The 15,936-nt window shown below is 40.4% G+C and overlaps 1 protein-coding gene across 4 annotated transcripts in view; it reads left to right on the forward strand.

Annotated features, from left to right (window-relative positions):
• Window positions 1-966: 966 nt before the first annotated feature.
• mfsd8l1 (major facilitator superfamily domain containing 8-like 1) overlaps window positions 967-15,936 on the forward strand; it is a 38,627-nt gene continuing 23,657 nt past the window's right edge. For 2 of the 4 annotated variants that reach the window (XM_029000784.1, XM_029000783.1), the window contains exons 1-11: window positions 967-1,504; window positions 1,768-1,953; window positions 2,506-2,568; window positions 2,668-2,787; window positions 3,053-3,132; window positions 3,332-3,632; window positions 4,136-4,209; window positions 5,108-5,321; window positions 6,432-6,554; window positions 9,544-9,674; window positions 10,173-10,276. In XM_029000784.1, the coding sequence (XP_028856617.1) occupies window positions 1,429-1,504; window positions 1,768-1,953; window positions 2,506-2,568; window positions 2,668-2,787; window positions 3,053-3,132; window positions 3,332-3,632; window positions 4,136-4,209; window positions 5,108-5,321; window positions 6,432-6,554; window positions 9,544-9,674; window positions 10,173-10,247 (1,443 nt within the window). In that variant the 5' untranslated portion in view covers window positions 967-1,428 and the 3' untranslated portion in view covers window positions 10,248-10,276. Of the gene's footprint in view, window positions 1,505-1,767; window positions 1,954-2,505; window positions 2,569-2,667; window positions 2,788-3,052; window positions 3,133-3,331; window positions 3,633-4,135; window positions 4,210-5,107; window positions 5,322-6,431; window positions 6,555-9,543; window positions 9,685-10,172; window positions 11,043-15,936 lie in introns of those variants that run through there. The other 2 variants (XM_029000785.1, XM_029000782.1) reach the window with 2 other exon arrangements.

Raw genomic sequence — 15,936 nt, forward strand, 5'->3', positions numbered from 1 at the left:
TTTATTTTCTACACAGCTGCAATACCCGTTTTGACCAAACATGGGGCGCTTAAATCCTGATACCGTCCCCTCGAGCATAGTGGAAAATACGCTTTTACTTGACTATTTTCCACAAAATAGTTAATTACAGAACGGTCTATCGCAACGCAACAAACATTTGAATATTTCCGACTTATTTTATCTTTTATTTTATTCGTTTATTATGATAAGAGTTTTCAGGGTTAATTATATTTCCAGACATTTATGAATTTTGTAAAAATTCGGTCAAAGGTTTTTTTCATCTGGGGCAATTATGTCCACAACACATGTAGGTTTTACCAAAACATGAAATGTATTTATTTATTTTCAAAACTGGGCATCTTTAGGACTATCGTGCACAATAGTCTGAATCTAATCTAATCTAATCTAATCCTATATTTTTAAAATGTAACTAAAATTAACTGATACATTAATTTGATTGAGCATCTAAATACAATAACATTCAACAACTGCAAATAAATCTTATACAATACTATATTAGGGGAGGGGCAAATAAAATTGAAGGAAATAAAAAACTAATTGGAACATGATTCATACAAGAATGTTAAATAAAGAACAATCCTTAACAGTCCTTAAAAATCCTTTTAGCTTTTAAATTATCAGAACAAACGATTGAGAAATATTACATTTCAGCCTCCTTAAAAAACTATTAGATAGGGTTTCTTGCCACTGAATCGACATGAATCAGTAAATTGGAGGATCAGTACAGTGGAGACATACAATTGAGGTGAAAACAGGCAGGTGGCCACAGTACATGCCCCCAGAATAAAACAGAACTTTCATCAATATTTGATTTGATATAAGAACAAGAGGCCGACCAAATATATATTTACAACCGGACGGTGCCCTAATCCAATCTATTAGTGTAGTTACTTGGGTACACCGGAAGTGACGTATTCAGCGATTTGACGGCGCGAGTCTCACCACAGTCTGTTGGAAAAGCCGGTGCGCTGTCAGCTGATCTCGTCATGGTGTAAAGAAGTAGGAATTTGCGTTGTCGCTGCACCACCGTGGGCATCTAAGGTTATAGAAGGCAGCAGAGGTAAAGAAGGAAATTAATTCTTTACAGGTTTATCTGTACTGAGCGTCTCGTATTCTGCGGTTGATCATAGAAGACATTATTTATCCGAAAACAACAGCAGGTTAGACGTGCGCGGAACAAATCGCCTTTAGTCAACTGGGAAATCTCTCGATCCTTTTTGGCGTAGTCATTTTCGCGCGATCGCTGACATGTCCGAAGCTGCAGCCCATGGATAGAAACTAATTGGATGCAGCGTCTCACGGATTATCGTAGTGGAGATGTCACGCAGGCGCTGTGGGAAAAAGTAAAAAAATAAATAAAATTACGATAGTTCACAAATGAATCAAGCAATTACATAATCAATAAAAATGGATTACCGTCGCAAACGGAAGCTGACATTCTTCACAATTGGACTGATCTTCCTCTTCAGTGGGATCGAGTATGGTAAGATTTTATGATTAATCATAAAATTACGTCTATTTAACAAGTATATCTTATAAAATTGCTTTAACGCATCAAATAAAACGTGAAATTGTTATATAAATGTGTACGCTTCTAATCTCTTCTAATCACAATATATACGGCACAAAGTATCCATTTATTAATGATTACATTATCAATGGTACCATGGCAATATGTGTATATTTATTTTTTTTACGTTTGCAGATGTATAATTTGTATAGTGATTGGGTGTTCTGCTGTTGCAGCGGTGATCCTGCCCACTATATGGAAGTACCTGCAGTCTCTGGGTGCAGCTCCATACTTCTTGGGTTTGGGCCTGTCTGCCTTCAGTCTCAGTGGACTGCTCTCCGGCCCCCTCTTCGGCCTCTGGTCTGACCGGACATGTGCAACCAAGAAGATCATTCTGTTTGCCAACCTCTTTGAGATCGTGGGTGAGTCTTTCAGCTGTAAATTCAGTGAAAGATACAGTTAAAATTTAATATTGTTCAATAATGTACAATATTATGGTGAAAGGGAGCGATTGCATTGACTGCTCCAGTAACTGTTAAAACCTTTGCGGGGTTGTGGCATTATTGTTTTTAAAAGTTAAAATACTGCCTGATATCATTGTATCCATAGTTCCTACTGCCGCTTCTACATTAACTCAATTAGGATAGCAATTTTAAATTAATTATGTTATCAATTGACTGCAGGCCTATAAAACGGAACAGGAATAAGAGGGTGTTGTGTGCTGGCCGATGCACGGGACAGTATGTCACTCATTAGGAAGTGCCCCTTCTTCACTAATTAAATAACCAGGGCTCCATTCTTTCCGGAAATCCCGCAGAGAAATGCCCCAGCCATAGAAAAAAGGCAGATCCTTCAAAATTTGGTCTGTAGTTGTTCTCCTGGCAAGCATACATGTTGTCCTTTTGCCTGTTTTGTATATTTTATTTTTTTTCCCCTCAAAGTCTTGTTTGTTCTGCTTCCTGTTCCCATCTCAGGTAATTTTCTGTACTTTGTGGGCTACTCCAAATGGCTTCTTCTGTGCAGTCGCCTGGTCGCTGGTGAGACACACATTTCTTAGTAATGATCACATCCATTCCTTTGATACTTGACCCTGGTGCCTGTGTGAACTTGTGCATTGTTGTTCTGTGTTGCTGCAGGCATTGGCACTGGCGCTGGCTCCTCCATCTTTGGACTCCTGACTCGCAGCACTGCCCCTGAAGACCGATCCACTGTTTTTGCTGCTGTCATGGCCTGTCGACAGGCCGGCCTTCTTGTTGGTTAGTTTGGAACAGTCTGCATTCCAGAGGGTATCCCCCCAACACACACACACACACACACACACACACACACACACACACACACACACACACACACACACACACACACACACAAATAATGTAACTGATCACATTAAACCATCTCAGTGCTGGTCTTGTTCAGTCATTGTGGTTAGTTTGTGTAACCTTGTGTGTATCTGTACTTTTATTCCAGCTGTCTTTGTTACTGTTTAATTAAACCTGCACTCATTCTGTATTGTTCCAGGTCCAGCCTTTAACCTCTTCTTAAGACTCTTTGACTTCCAACTGGGCCCTTTTGATGTCAACAAGTACACTTCTCCTGGGGTAAAATCATGATTATATCTAGCAGAGATAGCTCTTGCCAAAGCAAATGCAGAAATGTGCAAATGTGCATTCTATTCCAATCTGTGACTATGTCCCTTATAGTAATGGAAAAGTAATTGAAATTATTTAGTTAAAATGTGTAAGTACCCTGGTGATACAAATTCTTCAATTATGAATAATGTTTGATGTTCCTCCTCAGCTCTTCATGTGTTTTATGTGGATCCTGCTGGAGTTGACAGTGGTATTCATGTATTGGGACCTCCCTCCTCAAGACGAGTCCAGCCAAAGGCATGTAGTGGGGGTTGTTGTGGAGGAGGAGGAAGATGGTGACGATGAAGAGGAGGAGCCATTGGTGAGATCCCATGATCTCTCTGGCTACTATGGCACAGTTTCCACTGAGCACACCGGGAATCCAGCTGTCGCAAACGGCAAATTGCCTCGCTTATCATCTTCGGGTTCTCCACCACAAAGTCCACTCAAGAGTTTTGCTGCAGGCCGAGGTAAGAGCTAGGGAAAACCACACAAATGTCAGCTACACCTGCTTTGGTAACAGTAACATGAGAGCTGCAATTACATTCACTAGGAGAGGAGTGGTGTTGGCTAACCTGCTTTAGTGTAGTAGTCTCTAAGCATTACTGGTTCAGTGGTAGAATTCTCATCTGCCAAGCGTGAGACCTGGTTTCATTTCCTGGCCAATGCAGTGCGGCCCTTTTGGGGCAGTGGTGGCCTAGCGGTTAAGGAAGCGGCCCCGTAATCAGAAGGTTGCCGGTTTGAATCCCGATCCGCCAAGGTGCCACTGAGGTGCCACTGAGCAAAGCACCGTCCCCACACACTGCTCCCCGGGCGCCTGTCATGGCTGCACACTGCTCACTCAGGGTGATGGGTTAAATTCAGAGGACAAATTTCACTGTGTGCACTGTGAGCTGTGCTGCTGTGTATCACATGTGACAATCACTTCACTTTATCACAGTCTGTCAATGGTGCTATTTTCCCATTCACACAGAGTTCCTGAAAGAGGAAGTTGTTGTCCTGCTCACAGCACAGTTCATCACGCTCTTCAACCAGACAGCACTGGAGGTAAACGCAACCACAATCTACACCTTTCACATTCCCTCCAAACAGTGGCCATAAACACTCACAGGGCTCAGCAGGTCTTTCTTGCTCTTATGTTTCAGTGTTGCATGATGATTACATAAAAAGTTCCTAAAGTTTATGTTAAAGGTCCCCTGACATGAAAATATGAGATGATTTAACGTTAAAACGAGTTCCCCTAGCCTGTCTATGGTCCTGTAGAGGCTGGAAATGGCAATATATGAAAGTTATTTGGTCATTCTTCTTCGTCGTTCACAGAGCTACAGCTCAGACCTCCAGATGTGGAATTTGTCCCCTTATGTCGTCACAAAGGGAATTTTTTTTTATTCTGGAAAAACGGCAACGCTACTTCCTGTCTGCCTCAAACAATGTGGTTGGTGAATAGTGAATGCCCCTGGTGAATGGTGAATGCCCCTCAACTATGTCACTCTCTTCCTCATTAGCATTTAAAGCTACATACACCAAAATGGCATGTCCTGGGGAAATCTCATTGTGGGACTGGATACCAAGGCTGAATTTCAGAAACAGACTTCAGATATAGTATTTGGGGACCACTAAGACATGAATAAAAGCAAAACAAATGTCAGGGGACCTTGATTGTAAGTCAAGGGATTGTTCATTGTGATACACTGCAGCACACGGTGACGCAATGAAATGTGTCCTCATACTTAATGAGCGATGGGCAGCCATGAAAGGCACCTGGTGAACAGTATGTGGTGACGGTACCTTGCTAAGTGGCACCGCAGCAGTTTGAACCAACAACCTTCCAATTATGAGTCTGCTTCCTTACCCGCTAGTCCACCATGTTAAGTTCTCACTTTTGTCTGAATCCCTCATGTGCTTTTTTATGCTGAATGTGGATGTGTGTGTTTGTGCAATTCAGACAATGGTGACTCCCTTGACTCAGAAGTACTTCAACTTCGGGGAGCTAGAGAACAGTATCATGTACTGTGTGTGTGGCGTGGAAGTCATCGCTGGCTTCTTTTTCGTACGCTGGCTGAGTCGGCGTGTTGCTGAGAGGGTGGTGCTCGCCGTGGGCCTCATCATCTCCAACATCTCTTGTGTCTGGTGCCTCATCTTCCTCGCCAATCCTGCTGGTGAGCAGTATTATGACATTTTCACACTAACCAAGCACAGCTTTTGTGCATCCATGCTTACATTCGTTGCCAAAGGTTTTGACACAAAAACTGGTTTTCACAAAGTTTGCTGCTTCTGTTTTTATTATGGGAATTTAATCCAGAATGTTATAACGAGTGATCAGTTGAATTGCAAAGTCCCTCTTTCCATGAAAATTAAATTAATTGCATAAAAAAATATTTCCAGCATTACAGCCCTGCCACAAATGACCTGCTGAGATCATTATCAGTGATCCTCTCATTAACACAGGTGAAAGTGTTGAGGAGCACAAAACTTGGAGATCATTCTGTCATGCTGATTAAGTTAGACTAGCAAACTGGATGCTTTAAAAGGAGGGCGATGCTTGAACTCATTGTTCTGCCTCTACCTGTAAGGAAACACATGCAGTCGTCATTGCGTTGCATAAAAAGGGCTTCACAGGCAAGGATATTGCTGCTACTAAGATTGCACCTAAATCAACCATTTATTGGATCAAGAAAGTCCAACAAGCGTCAAGATGATTCAGCTGTGGGATTGGGGTGCCACCAGTGCAGAACTTGCTCAGTAATGACAGCAGGCGGGTGTACGATCAGTGAGGGAAATATTTTTGGAGGATGACCTGGTATCAAGAAGGAGAGCAAAGAAGCCACTTCTTTTCTTTCCAAGAAAAACATCAAGGACAGACCGATAAAATAAAAGTACAGGAATTGGACTGCTGAGGACTGGGGTGAAGTCGTTGATGAAGCCCCCCTTCTTCCACTCTGAGAAAGCCCCTTTCCAATAGTTTGGGGAATCTGGATGAATGACAGTCCGGAGAAGAAAAGGTGAGCGCTGTCATCAGTCCTGTCTCGTGCCAACAGGAAAGCAACCTGAGACCATTTATGTGTGGACCTGCTTCTCATCCAAGGGAGTGGGATCACCTAAAACGTTTTTTACACCACAGAAACAACTGACACAAAGACACCAAAACGACAAACTTTTTGAGAAGCAGTATTTGTGTCATTTTCAAAACTTTTGGCCACGACTCTAGGTTTAAGGGAGCAAGTACAGATTGATCTGAATATATTATAATCAGTGTATCTCTGTAACAGGTTCTTTCCCGTGGCAGCTGTCAGAGTTCATCGCTGGTGTTTTCCTGCAGGTGCTTGGCCTGCCCTTCGTGGCTGTGGCCCAGGTTTCTCTCTTCTCCAAAGTCACAGCTGAGAAAACTCAAGGTTGGACCTCAAGTACACTTCCTAGCACCTCAAGTACACTTCCCAGCCTAATCACACAATGTATAACTGTCATTGTCATGAGTCTGAAAAGTTTCCCTTGATGTATATATATTATACATCATATATATATACATAATATACATGTGTATATATTATTAAATTCATTCTTTTGCAGCTGAGGGCTTATATTTTGTCAACGCTATTAGGCACAAAAATACTATCATTATAAATAATATAATTTTATGTAGGAACATTAAAATGTCCATGCTTTAATCTGTGTAAATACATTTAAAATCGTATTAATTAAATGGATTTATCATATGCAGCATAACATGTAAAGTGAAGTGATTGTCATTGTGAAACACTGCACACAACAAAATGTGTCCTCTGCTTTTAACCAATCACCTTTTGGTGAGCAGTGGGCAGCCATGACTGGCGCCTGGGGAGCAGTGTGCGGGGACAGTGCATCACATTGAGTTGAGGTCTGGATACAGTCTTCCCGTTGGCAGGGGGCAGTGCTTCTCCCTGTTAGAGGAAAGGAGGGTCAGGAACTAACATTCCCAACCTCCCTACATGAGTCAGATGCTGGAGAGGGCAGGTAAAAGGAGGTAAACTCCTCCAGCATCCAGGGGCAGGACAAACGTAGCTTCACCCCCCTGTGGCAGACCTGCCGCATCTTGTTTCCTGGCCACTTGCTCCTGAAATCTTGACAACTACCTATCTCTGTCCCTTAGTTTAGTGTGACTGTCTTTCAACTGGAGTTTCAATATACAATGTTCTAAGCAATTTCTGTCACTTAAGCTTTTTTTTTTTTTTTTATTTGCTTCCGTGTCCCGCTTCACCTCGCTTGTGCTTTGGAGCTGACTCAAAACTGCAAACGACCAGTGCAGTTTCTCTTCATATGCAGAATTTTTCCCCAGGCTTTCTGCACACTCAAGTGACCATACAGTGTTTTACTTTGTTGTGAGACCATATTTATCACCAATCTTTGCAGTTGTGTCTTTCAACCTCAGAAAACTTATCACATTCATTGAGATTACAGACCATATGACTCATTTCAACATTAGGTGCTTCTGTTACTTTTTTCTCATTTGTGGCCTTTGACGTTCTTTTTACCATTGCAAACACAAACAAAAATCCAGACGAGAAACTACAATATTTAAGTACTTGATCACTTTCTTGTGATCAAGTATTTAAATCTTCATCACACTGGCACTTCCTCGAAGTGCCAGTGTGATTTAAGACCAGGAGCTTACCTCTAAATGTTAATCCCCTGCAGATGTTGAGATGAATTTGATTTCTCCCGGTCAGTCACTCGAGACAATCTTTGTTCATGACTGCAGTTGTTGGGTTCACCTGGTTGGGTTTGAGAGTCATGTGATGAGAGGTCTTTTAAAAGTTTATTGAAGAAAAGATGAAGATGGATCTCCCTTGAACAAACACTCTCTGTAAGATGGACATTTGCAATGCGGGAGCTAAGGCTGCAACAACGCATCGATTAAATCGCTAAAAATCGATCACTAAACAGTCGGCAATGAATTTCATAAATGATTCTTTGTGTTATGCGATGCGGAGACATTCGATTATTTAAAAAAAATACTTTAGTTGAGTGCAGAGTGGAGTGAACACACTTGGTCTCTCTCGCTCACTGATGCCTGCAGAGTTCGCCACCTCATAGGCGAAAAAAAAAATCGAAGTGGAGGTAGAAGAAAGATACAAGGCCATATGGGCCAAATTCGGCTGCATTTTAACGCATGGTTTTACGCTAAGAGCAAGAAAAAGCAGCACTTTGAACGCCATTTATAAAGCTGGTTTCCTAAGGCCGCCTGGTCTGTGCACGTGCTCAACATGAAAACGCGCTACGTGTGCGTTTTTTGCGCATGCTAAAACAAACCACACGTGATGCGTGGTCAGATCTCCCCATTTCACACTGTTTTTCACCAAGGGTGATGGTTAAAAGCAAAGGACACATTCATTGTGTCACCGTGTGCTGTGCTGCAGTGTTTCACAATGACAATCACTTCACTTCCATTTTTACTTTATTTGATTGTTTTTGAGTTTTTGTTTTTTTGCTTTTATTTTTTATTAATTTGTAAAAAATCTGATTCTCTGATTAATCAACAATCGACAGATTAATCGATTATTAAAATCACCGTTAGTAGCAGCACTAGTGGCAGCTCCCCTCAGATGCACCCTGATGTACCCGTTTGGGCCGAAACAACAGAGATTGAGGGGCTGTTGTCACACTTCCAAGGTGAATGTGTGACCTTTACTGTGTGAAGATCTACTCTCTCCAGCTTACTGATTATTACGTCAAATTAATCATCTGTTACATTGTTGTGGAAGAAACCCTGCCTGAATCAATCAACCGTGACACAACATAAAAAAGCAAACAATAAGATAAAAAATCTGTTATGCATTAATTTGTACACTGAACACCTGAACAATAAGATTTTAACACTGAATTATATGCAGCTAGATCTGAACTCATTAAATTAATAATACTGATGTAAATTATGTGGGCCAGTCAAATCATTTAAATAAATGAAATAGATTTTATAGAATGATCTGCATTTACTCAGGGGCAGCTGGCATGAAGAAAGCTTTTCACCTGTTTTTATCACAGACACAAACAGGGCAGCTTTTATAATTTGGCTTCTCCTGTCCTGGAGGGCCACACCAGGGTACACCACTTTTTTTTTCTTTTCTGTAGCTTGGCAGATTGAGCTCAGGAAAGGCTTGATAATTAGCTGAATTCTCAGCAGGGCCATGGCAGCAGCTAAAGAGCTGGAGTTAAAGAGACACATTTTCTGTGATTTATGCCTTCAGCAGAACATCGGGCAGCATGTCTCTCCATTAAAAGTCCTGCTAGTCTCTTTTCTCTGAACTGTCTTTTTTTCAGTAGGAAACTGAGGTCTGCTTTGAATTTAAAAATGTTCTCTCAGAAACTCATGTGAAGCCTGAAACATGAGTTCTCTTTTTCCTCCAGGGTTCAGTCAGGGTGTCCGCCGCTCCATCGGGGGCTTGGCCACAATCTGTGGTCCACTGTGGGCTGGAGGCCTCACCAATAACCTGTATGTCATGCTGGGAGTGATGATGGCCCTGCTTGTGCTGCTGACGGTGAGAGAGTGTGTGTTGGTCTACATATTTTTCTTAGACCAGAGTCAGTTAATAGCAACACTACATTTATTTTGTCAGATACTAAGGAAAGTTATTTTCAAAGTAAGATAAAGGCCAGAGGCCCTTCAAAAATGAGGGGTTGCAAGTATTCGGCAAGGATGTGAGTAACATTACCAGATGATTAAACTTGATTTTTTGCTGGCAAATGAAGAAAGAAAATCAACAAGTTATTAATGCAAGTTATTAATGTCTTGGATTTATGGATATTATTCTTTAGCTGTAAAGAGCTGTATCATTTTGCTTAACTTGCTGGTTTTTGTTTAAAAGCTTCTTTTTTTTTCAGCAGTGATATATGCTGTGTTTCTCCAGGAGTGGATGCAATTTTTTTCCCATCAGAATTCAGTCTTTTCTTTCTCCTGCAGCTCACCTGTTAACCAGATTAGCTTTTAGCACAGTGTTTTATGTTTGTAAATTAATTTTTTTTTTTCTTTCCCACAGATCATGATGTTTGTTTCTTATGACCGGCTTGTTGAACCTCCAGTGGTTGAACATGCGAACGACTCTGAGGAATGATTGAATCATGGGAGTTGGTCACCTGACTGGTGAGAATCAGTGCACTGTTGTGCGCTCCTGTCCTTTATGCCTGGAGCTTGAGTCACCTTAATTATAGACATCACTATATTTAATACGGAGTAAAATTGTCAAAAGCTTTCCATTGTACCATATTACAGATTGATTCAACATCTTATCTGGGAAAGCATGAATTGTACTTTTCAGCTGCTGATATTTTGCTGCGCCTCTACATCCAAGGATATTAAATATAGATGCATAGGAGGTGGGCATGGCCATGAGAACAGTAGTGATTTAAATCTGTTCAATTGACTAATATAGACTTTACATGTATTATATAGACAGCTATTGACACTAGAGGGCGCAATCACCCTCCAGAAGACACAGACCTCAAGCGAAAACTGAAGAAGGGTTATTTTCATAATTTCATTTCAGATCAAATGAAATAACCACAACGAATGAAGTATTTATTAATGAGTTACTAAAGACTGGTTTAGCTTTAGGCTGCTCCCCTTCTCGTTAATAGCCAATTTTTTGTTCATCAACGTTCTTGGACTGTGCAAAAAAAAAAAATGTATGTAGCTGATGTTGACCATGTTTTTTAAAAAAAAAAATCATGAAAAATTGTAAACCGACAGACAGTTCTAAGGAAAACTGATGAGCAGCCAGCCAGCCAGTCTATTTAAATGCAATATTTTGTATTTCTGTATATAGCACAGGAGAGAGAGGTGCAGCAAGATGTTTTAACTTTGTTGTTAAATTTGATGTTTTTTTAATAAAATTGGAATGTAATATTTTGCTAATGTTATTTTGTGTTTCAGTTCAGACTATAATTTGTGTATTAGCTATACAAAAAATAGTAAATAACACATCATATAAATACATTTTTATAATACATTTTATTGTTGTAATTTTTATTTTCTTAATATTATTCAATTACCCATTTCCAGCTTTTTTAGTAATAAATGATTTTTTTATGGATTTTTGAAAGGATTATAGAAGAAAACAATGAAGATATAATATTTTTCTTTAATATTATGATCTTTTGATAACATATGATATGTCATCTCCTTTCCGCTTCTCCCGTTAGGGGTTGCCACACCGCTCACCTAGTCTGGTTATTCACATAAATTATTTGGCAAAAGTTTTATGCCGCATGCCCTTCCTGACACAACCCTCCCATTTATCCAGGCTTGACACCAAAAAATACAGTGTCACATAAGACACTGTCTGGGTTTTATGTTAAACTACAACAATAAATATAATTTATCATAAACATTTTATTGTGAACACAGTACTTTTTTTTTTTTTTTTTTTTTACAATTATTGGTACTGTAAGCATGTAATTACTTCTTTCTATGATGCAAAGAAGCTTTGTCTCACACATAAAAATTACTCAATTAAATTTAGATACAAATAAATCGCCTAACAGAATAGCAGAATAACAACCGTTTAAATTAGAGAATTAATTTTGGGTTATGACAGTCACTTTTACAATTATTTGAGAGAAACACTTAAATGCTATAGCTGTATTGGGGTGTGAGTCTGAGAAAGGGCTGAAGTGATGGAATGTGATTTTTAAAAATACAAACTCTTGAGTATTTACAAATTTCACATTCATTATTTTATAAACATGTTAACTGCATAGTTATCGAAGTGAGTGGTATCTGTCAATTCGTTAGCAGTGTGAATCGTTTTCGAGGTAAACTGTGTTTTATACAAAGGGGGCGCTGTGTATCTGTGCAGTTCTTGATCCCCAGATGATTTTTCATTGGACCAATGGTGAGGCAGGGTGAAAGTGGTTCATTCCTGAAGACTCTTGGTCTAGATAGTGTCATATTTTGGGAAAGGCGGGGCACTTTTGTGGCCTTTGAGTGAACTCGGAAATGCAGGCTGGGGTGGGTGACGGGGATTTGTAAGGGAATGGGATCGTGGAGTATTTGAGTTATGATTTTTACTGGACCTGGTTCTGGCCCCCAGCGAGAGTCTGACCGAGCAGTGACCTGTCTAACGGGGTTGGAAGTTCAGAGGAGGTCACGTGTCATGCAGTGTGCATCGACTGTCGACGGTGGCCGAGGTGACAGTCAACGGGTGTGTGGGTGGCGGCCAATGTACAACGTCCTATCAACATTGTCAACAACATCAACAACAAATCAGGTTAAGAGACGAGAGAGATCATGGCCTCGAAAATCCACCATGGTGGCACATGAACTTTAGATGAACCCTCGCTTCATACAAAGGATGAGTGAATGTTTTGGGGACATTTTTGGTATTCATATAAGCCAAAGGGGGTGGAGTGGTTGAGAGAGAATTTTTGCCAGCTCATGCTGCTGACATGACCGCAGTTTGACCGCGTTTGTCAGGGGGAGGGTTTTGTAAAATTGGGGAAGATAACATTTTTATATGTGCCGCTTGGCACAACCATGAGGATCCACAATGGAGTATCCGTCAAGAAGCTAAGCCTCTCTACTTTACAGAATTTCTGAAATGTTTCGTACCAGAATGCACACCAGCGAGCGGTATCCGGGCTCACCAAAAGACCCAATTAACACCAGTGTACCATTTCAAATGGAATCCTCCCAACTACACCAAATAACAGCCCACTCAACCGATTCAACATCTGCCCCAAAGCCCAAGTCTCTGCAATCTGTAGATTATGAAATATTGAGATGAAATGGAGTGTCAGGACATGTTTTTAATCAGATAGTGAAAGCATCTCATCAGCCGTCTCTCCATAGCTGAGGTTCTTCAGAAACTTGTGAAGTAGACAACCGTCACTGCAAACGAAGCTCTCGTTGAATAAAACATAGCAGGCTGATGGGGGTGAGCGATGCCATGCAGGCTGGGAAGTGCTCCTGACTTCCCTGTAATGGCTGAAAGCTGCCATCCACACTGGAAACTTTTAACTGTCGCCCTGCAGACCTTTTTAGAAGGAGAAATCCTGCTGCCACCATGGTAAAAGTTCACCTGGTAAATAATGTTCAATTATTTACACTGAGAAAATAATGCATTTGCTTGTCTTTTTTTTTTCTTCTTCTTTGTGAAAAGCCTTTGTGTGGGGTTGACATTTGAGCAATGTTTTTTGGTGGCTGATGGCATGTCATGTGCTTTGGATTTCCCATCTCTGCTTGAAGACCTGTTCAGACCGCATTCAGAAAGAACCTCAGACTGAATGCCTTGGTCTAGGTTCAGAGTTTCAGCTTATTTCTCTGACTGGACATAGCAACAGGTGGCATACAGCTCTGGTTTTAAGTGAATTATTTCTTAATTTATTCATAAAATTAAAAATAGATAAATTAAATAAAAGAAAGAGGTCAAGAGTTCCACACCCAAGAGTGTTCTCTGGATTTTACAGGTTTTTTTTTGACTGCTTCTTTGTGGTGGGACTGTGTCTTTCCCTCCATAACCCTCCCTCCCTCGCCGCTCCTCCCCCACAGGCTCCAGGATCATCGTCCCATCTGTGTCACCAGCGTGCACCGTGCTAAGCCAACGGGAGCCGTGCTCACTGTGCCCGCTTGTTAACCCTGATTAACGTGATGTGCCATTCAGTAGGGAAACAGTGTGAAAATCAAGCGAATGGCGTGACCCACTGCCCTGCCAGTGAACCAGCTTCTAATTGGTCAGGGAGGGAGGGAGGATGGGATTGGGAGGCAGAGTGGAAAAGTGTGTGAGGCTGTGCCACTCTGCTTGAAAGGGCCACGGGAAAAAAAGAGAGAAAGAAAGAAACAAGTTTCAGATGAGTGATTGACAGGTCTGATTTGACCACTTCAGTTCTTACACTCAAAACTCATACCACATATCTACATTCATTTCATTCCAAAAATACAATAGACATTAAATTTGCAGTAATTAAAGTGAATGAATGATGGTTAATACATTTTATTTTACTTTAAAATAAGCATTAGTTTTAGCCCATGTCAGACACTCATTTACGTTGGTGTTAAACTGTACAGGTTAATTGTCTGTAATTACAGGTTGAGGGTTTGAGTTTTTTATAACACAACTGTAACCGCCAGGCTTATTATGATGGAGCCTGGCTGGTTTCAAGTTGCGCTCCTGACATCTTCAGAAAGATAATCTTTCCCGGTCCAATGCACCGTAATTTAAGCAGAAGCATTAAGCCGACTGATTATTTTCTGTTTGTGTGGAAAATAGTCTGCTCTGCCCCTGAGGTGTCAGATGGGATTTCTGCTTTGATCAGCGAATAAGAACTGTCTCCAAATGGCAATATGTTAGGGTTTGGGATAGCAGTAACCAGACCACAGTTGTGCACAAGAATTCTCAAATCCGACAGTTTATAACATGGTTCTATGGGATTAAACAGTCTTTTTTTTTTTTTTTTTTTTTTACCTCAGAGTCATTTCAACTTTACACAGTAACTGCATTAAAATAGAATAATTGGAAGAATATGGGTGTTTCGGCCTGTTGTCACAAAAGACGACCTTGGTCTGTGCCATGCTGTAGGATCTCGACCAGCCCTCGACCCAACCTCGACCTGCCCTTTCACCTCAGCCACAACCAATGGCTTCTGCTTGATAAATAACAAATGCAAGTCCGCAGTGCAAGAGAGCATACTGTTTAAATGTCCATGTATAACTTGCTTGTGCATTCCAGAAGAAGTGCAGCAGAGACATCAATTTGTTTTTAAAATAACTTTGATACATATACATATGTACATCAACCACTGATCCTAAAATGAAAACTGTAGTTATATAACTGTATAACATTACATGGACAAAGATAACCACATAGAATTATTTTTGTAAGTATGTTTGTTAAAAGGACATATTTTAAGAAATACTTTATAGTTGAGATCAGCTCTTTATATTTTATGATTATTTCTTGAAGAGGACATTAATAGACACAATAATTATAAATTATATAATTATAAAATTATAAAGATTCTTGCATATATTACACATTTATATATATTATTTGCCATGTTTCTCATAATTTAACAGTAAACAATTCACCAGTAGATTCTCAATAAGTTTTCTGTTAGCAAAAACTGAGACATTTGAAGACCCAAATTGTATTTAAAATTTAAACTGAAATAATACAAGAAAAGCAACAACTATAATGACTAGGTTTTGGATTAGGATTTTGTGCAGTAAATTGTTATTTGTAATACATTACATAAATGGTAGCATATATAAGGACATGGTTTCTGCATGTTCCAACAATAATATATTAGTTAGATGTAGAATTACAGTGACACAAAACAAAAAGGTCGACAACATCATTCTGAAAGCTGCCGCATCCCAACCCACTTCTTAGCCTTCCACGTTTCTCTCCTTTGACCCAATAATTAATCAGCTTTCAGAATTATGACTTAAAAATCTGCTTTGTTGGCCCACAGTTGTAAATCTCCTTTAATCTCTGTGTTCTTTCTTCTACTGAGGGGAAGCCTGTCTGTCTTTTTCCGCGACTTCACCCCGCTGTGTAATAATTCCCCTGCAGCTGCTGACAGATGAAGCCTCTCTTCCTGCGTTATTATTTGACCTTTAAGCTTAATTGCGTTTAGAACGGTGTATGCAGGTGTGGTAAATCAGCTTTTCTGCATACGCAGTTTATTGTGTGCGTGTTTTTCACCGAGGGAGCGAGAGCAGGGTGAAGATTGAGGGAGGCGCTAGTGGCGCATTCAAATTACAAAGCAGTGACCCGCGATTAAGAGGCGGGGACAGTAGCAGTT

This window comes from Denticeps clupeoides, chromosome 13 (assembly GCF_900700375.1).
Source record: "Denticeps clupeoides chromosome 13, fDenClu1.1, whole genome shotgun sequence".
In the NCBI taxonomy this organism is placed as follows: domain Eukaryota; kingdom Metazoa; phylum Chordata; class Actinopteri; order Clupeiformes; family Denticipitidae; genus Denticeps; species Denticeps clupeoides.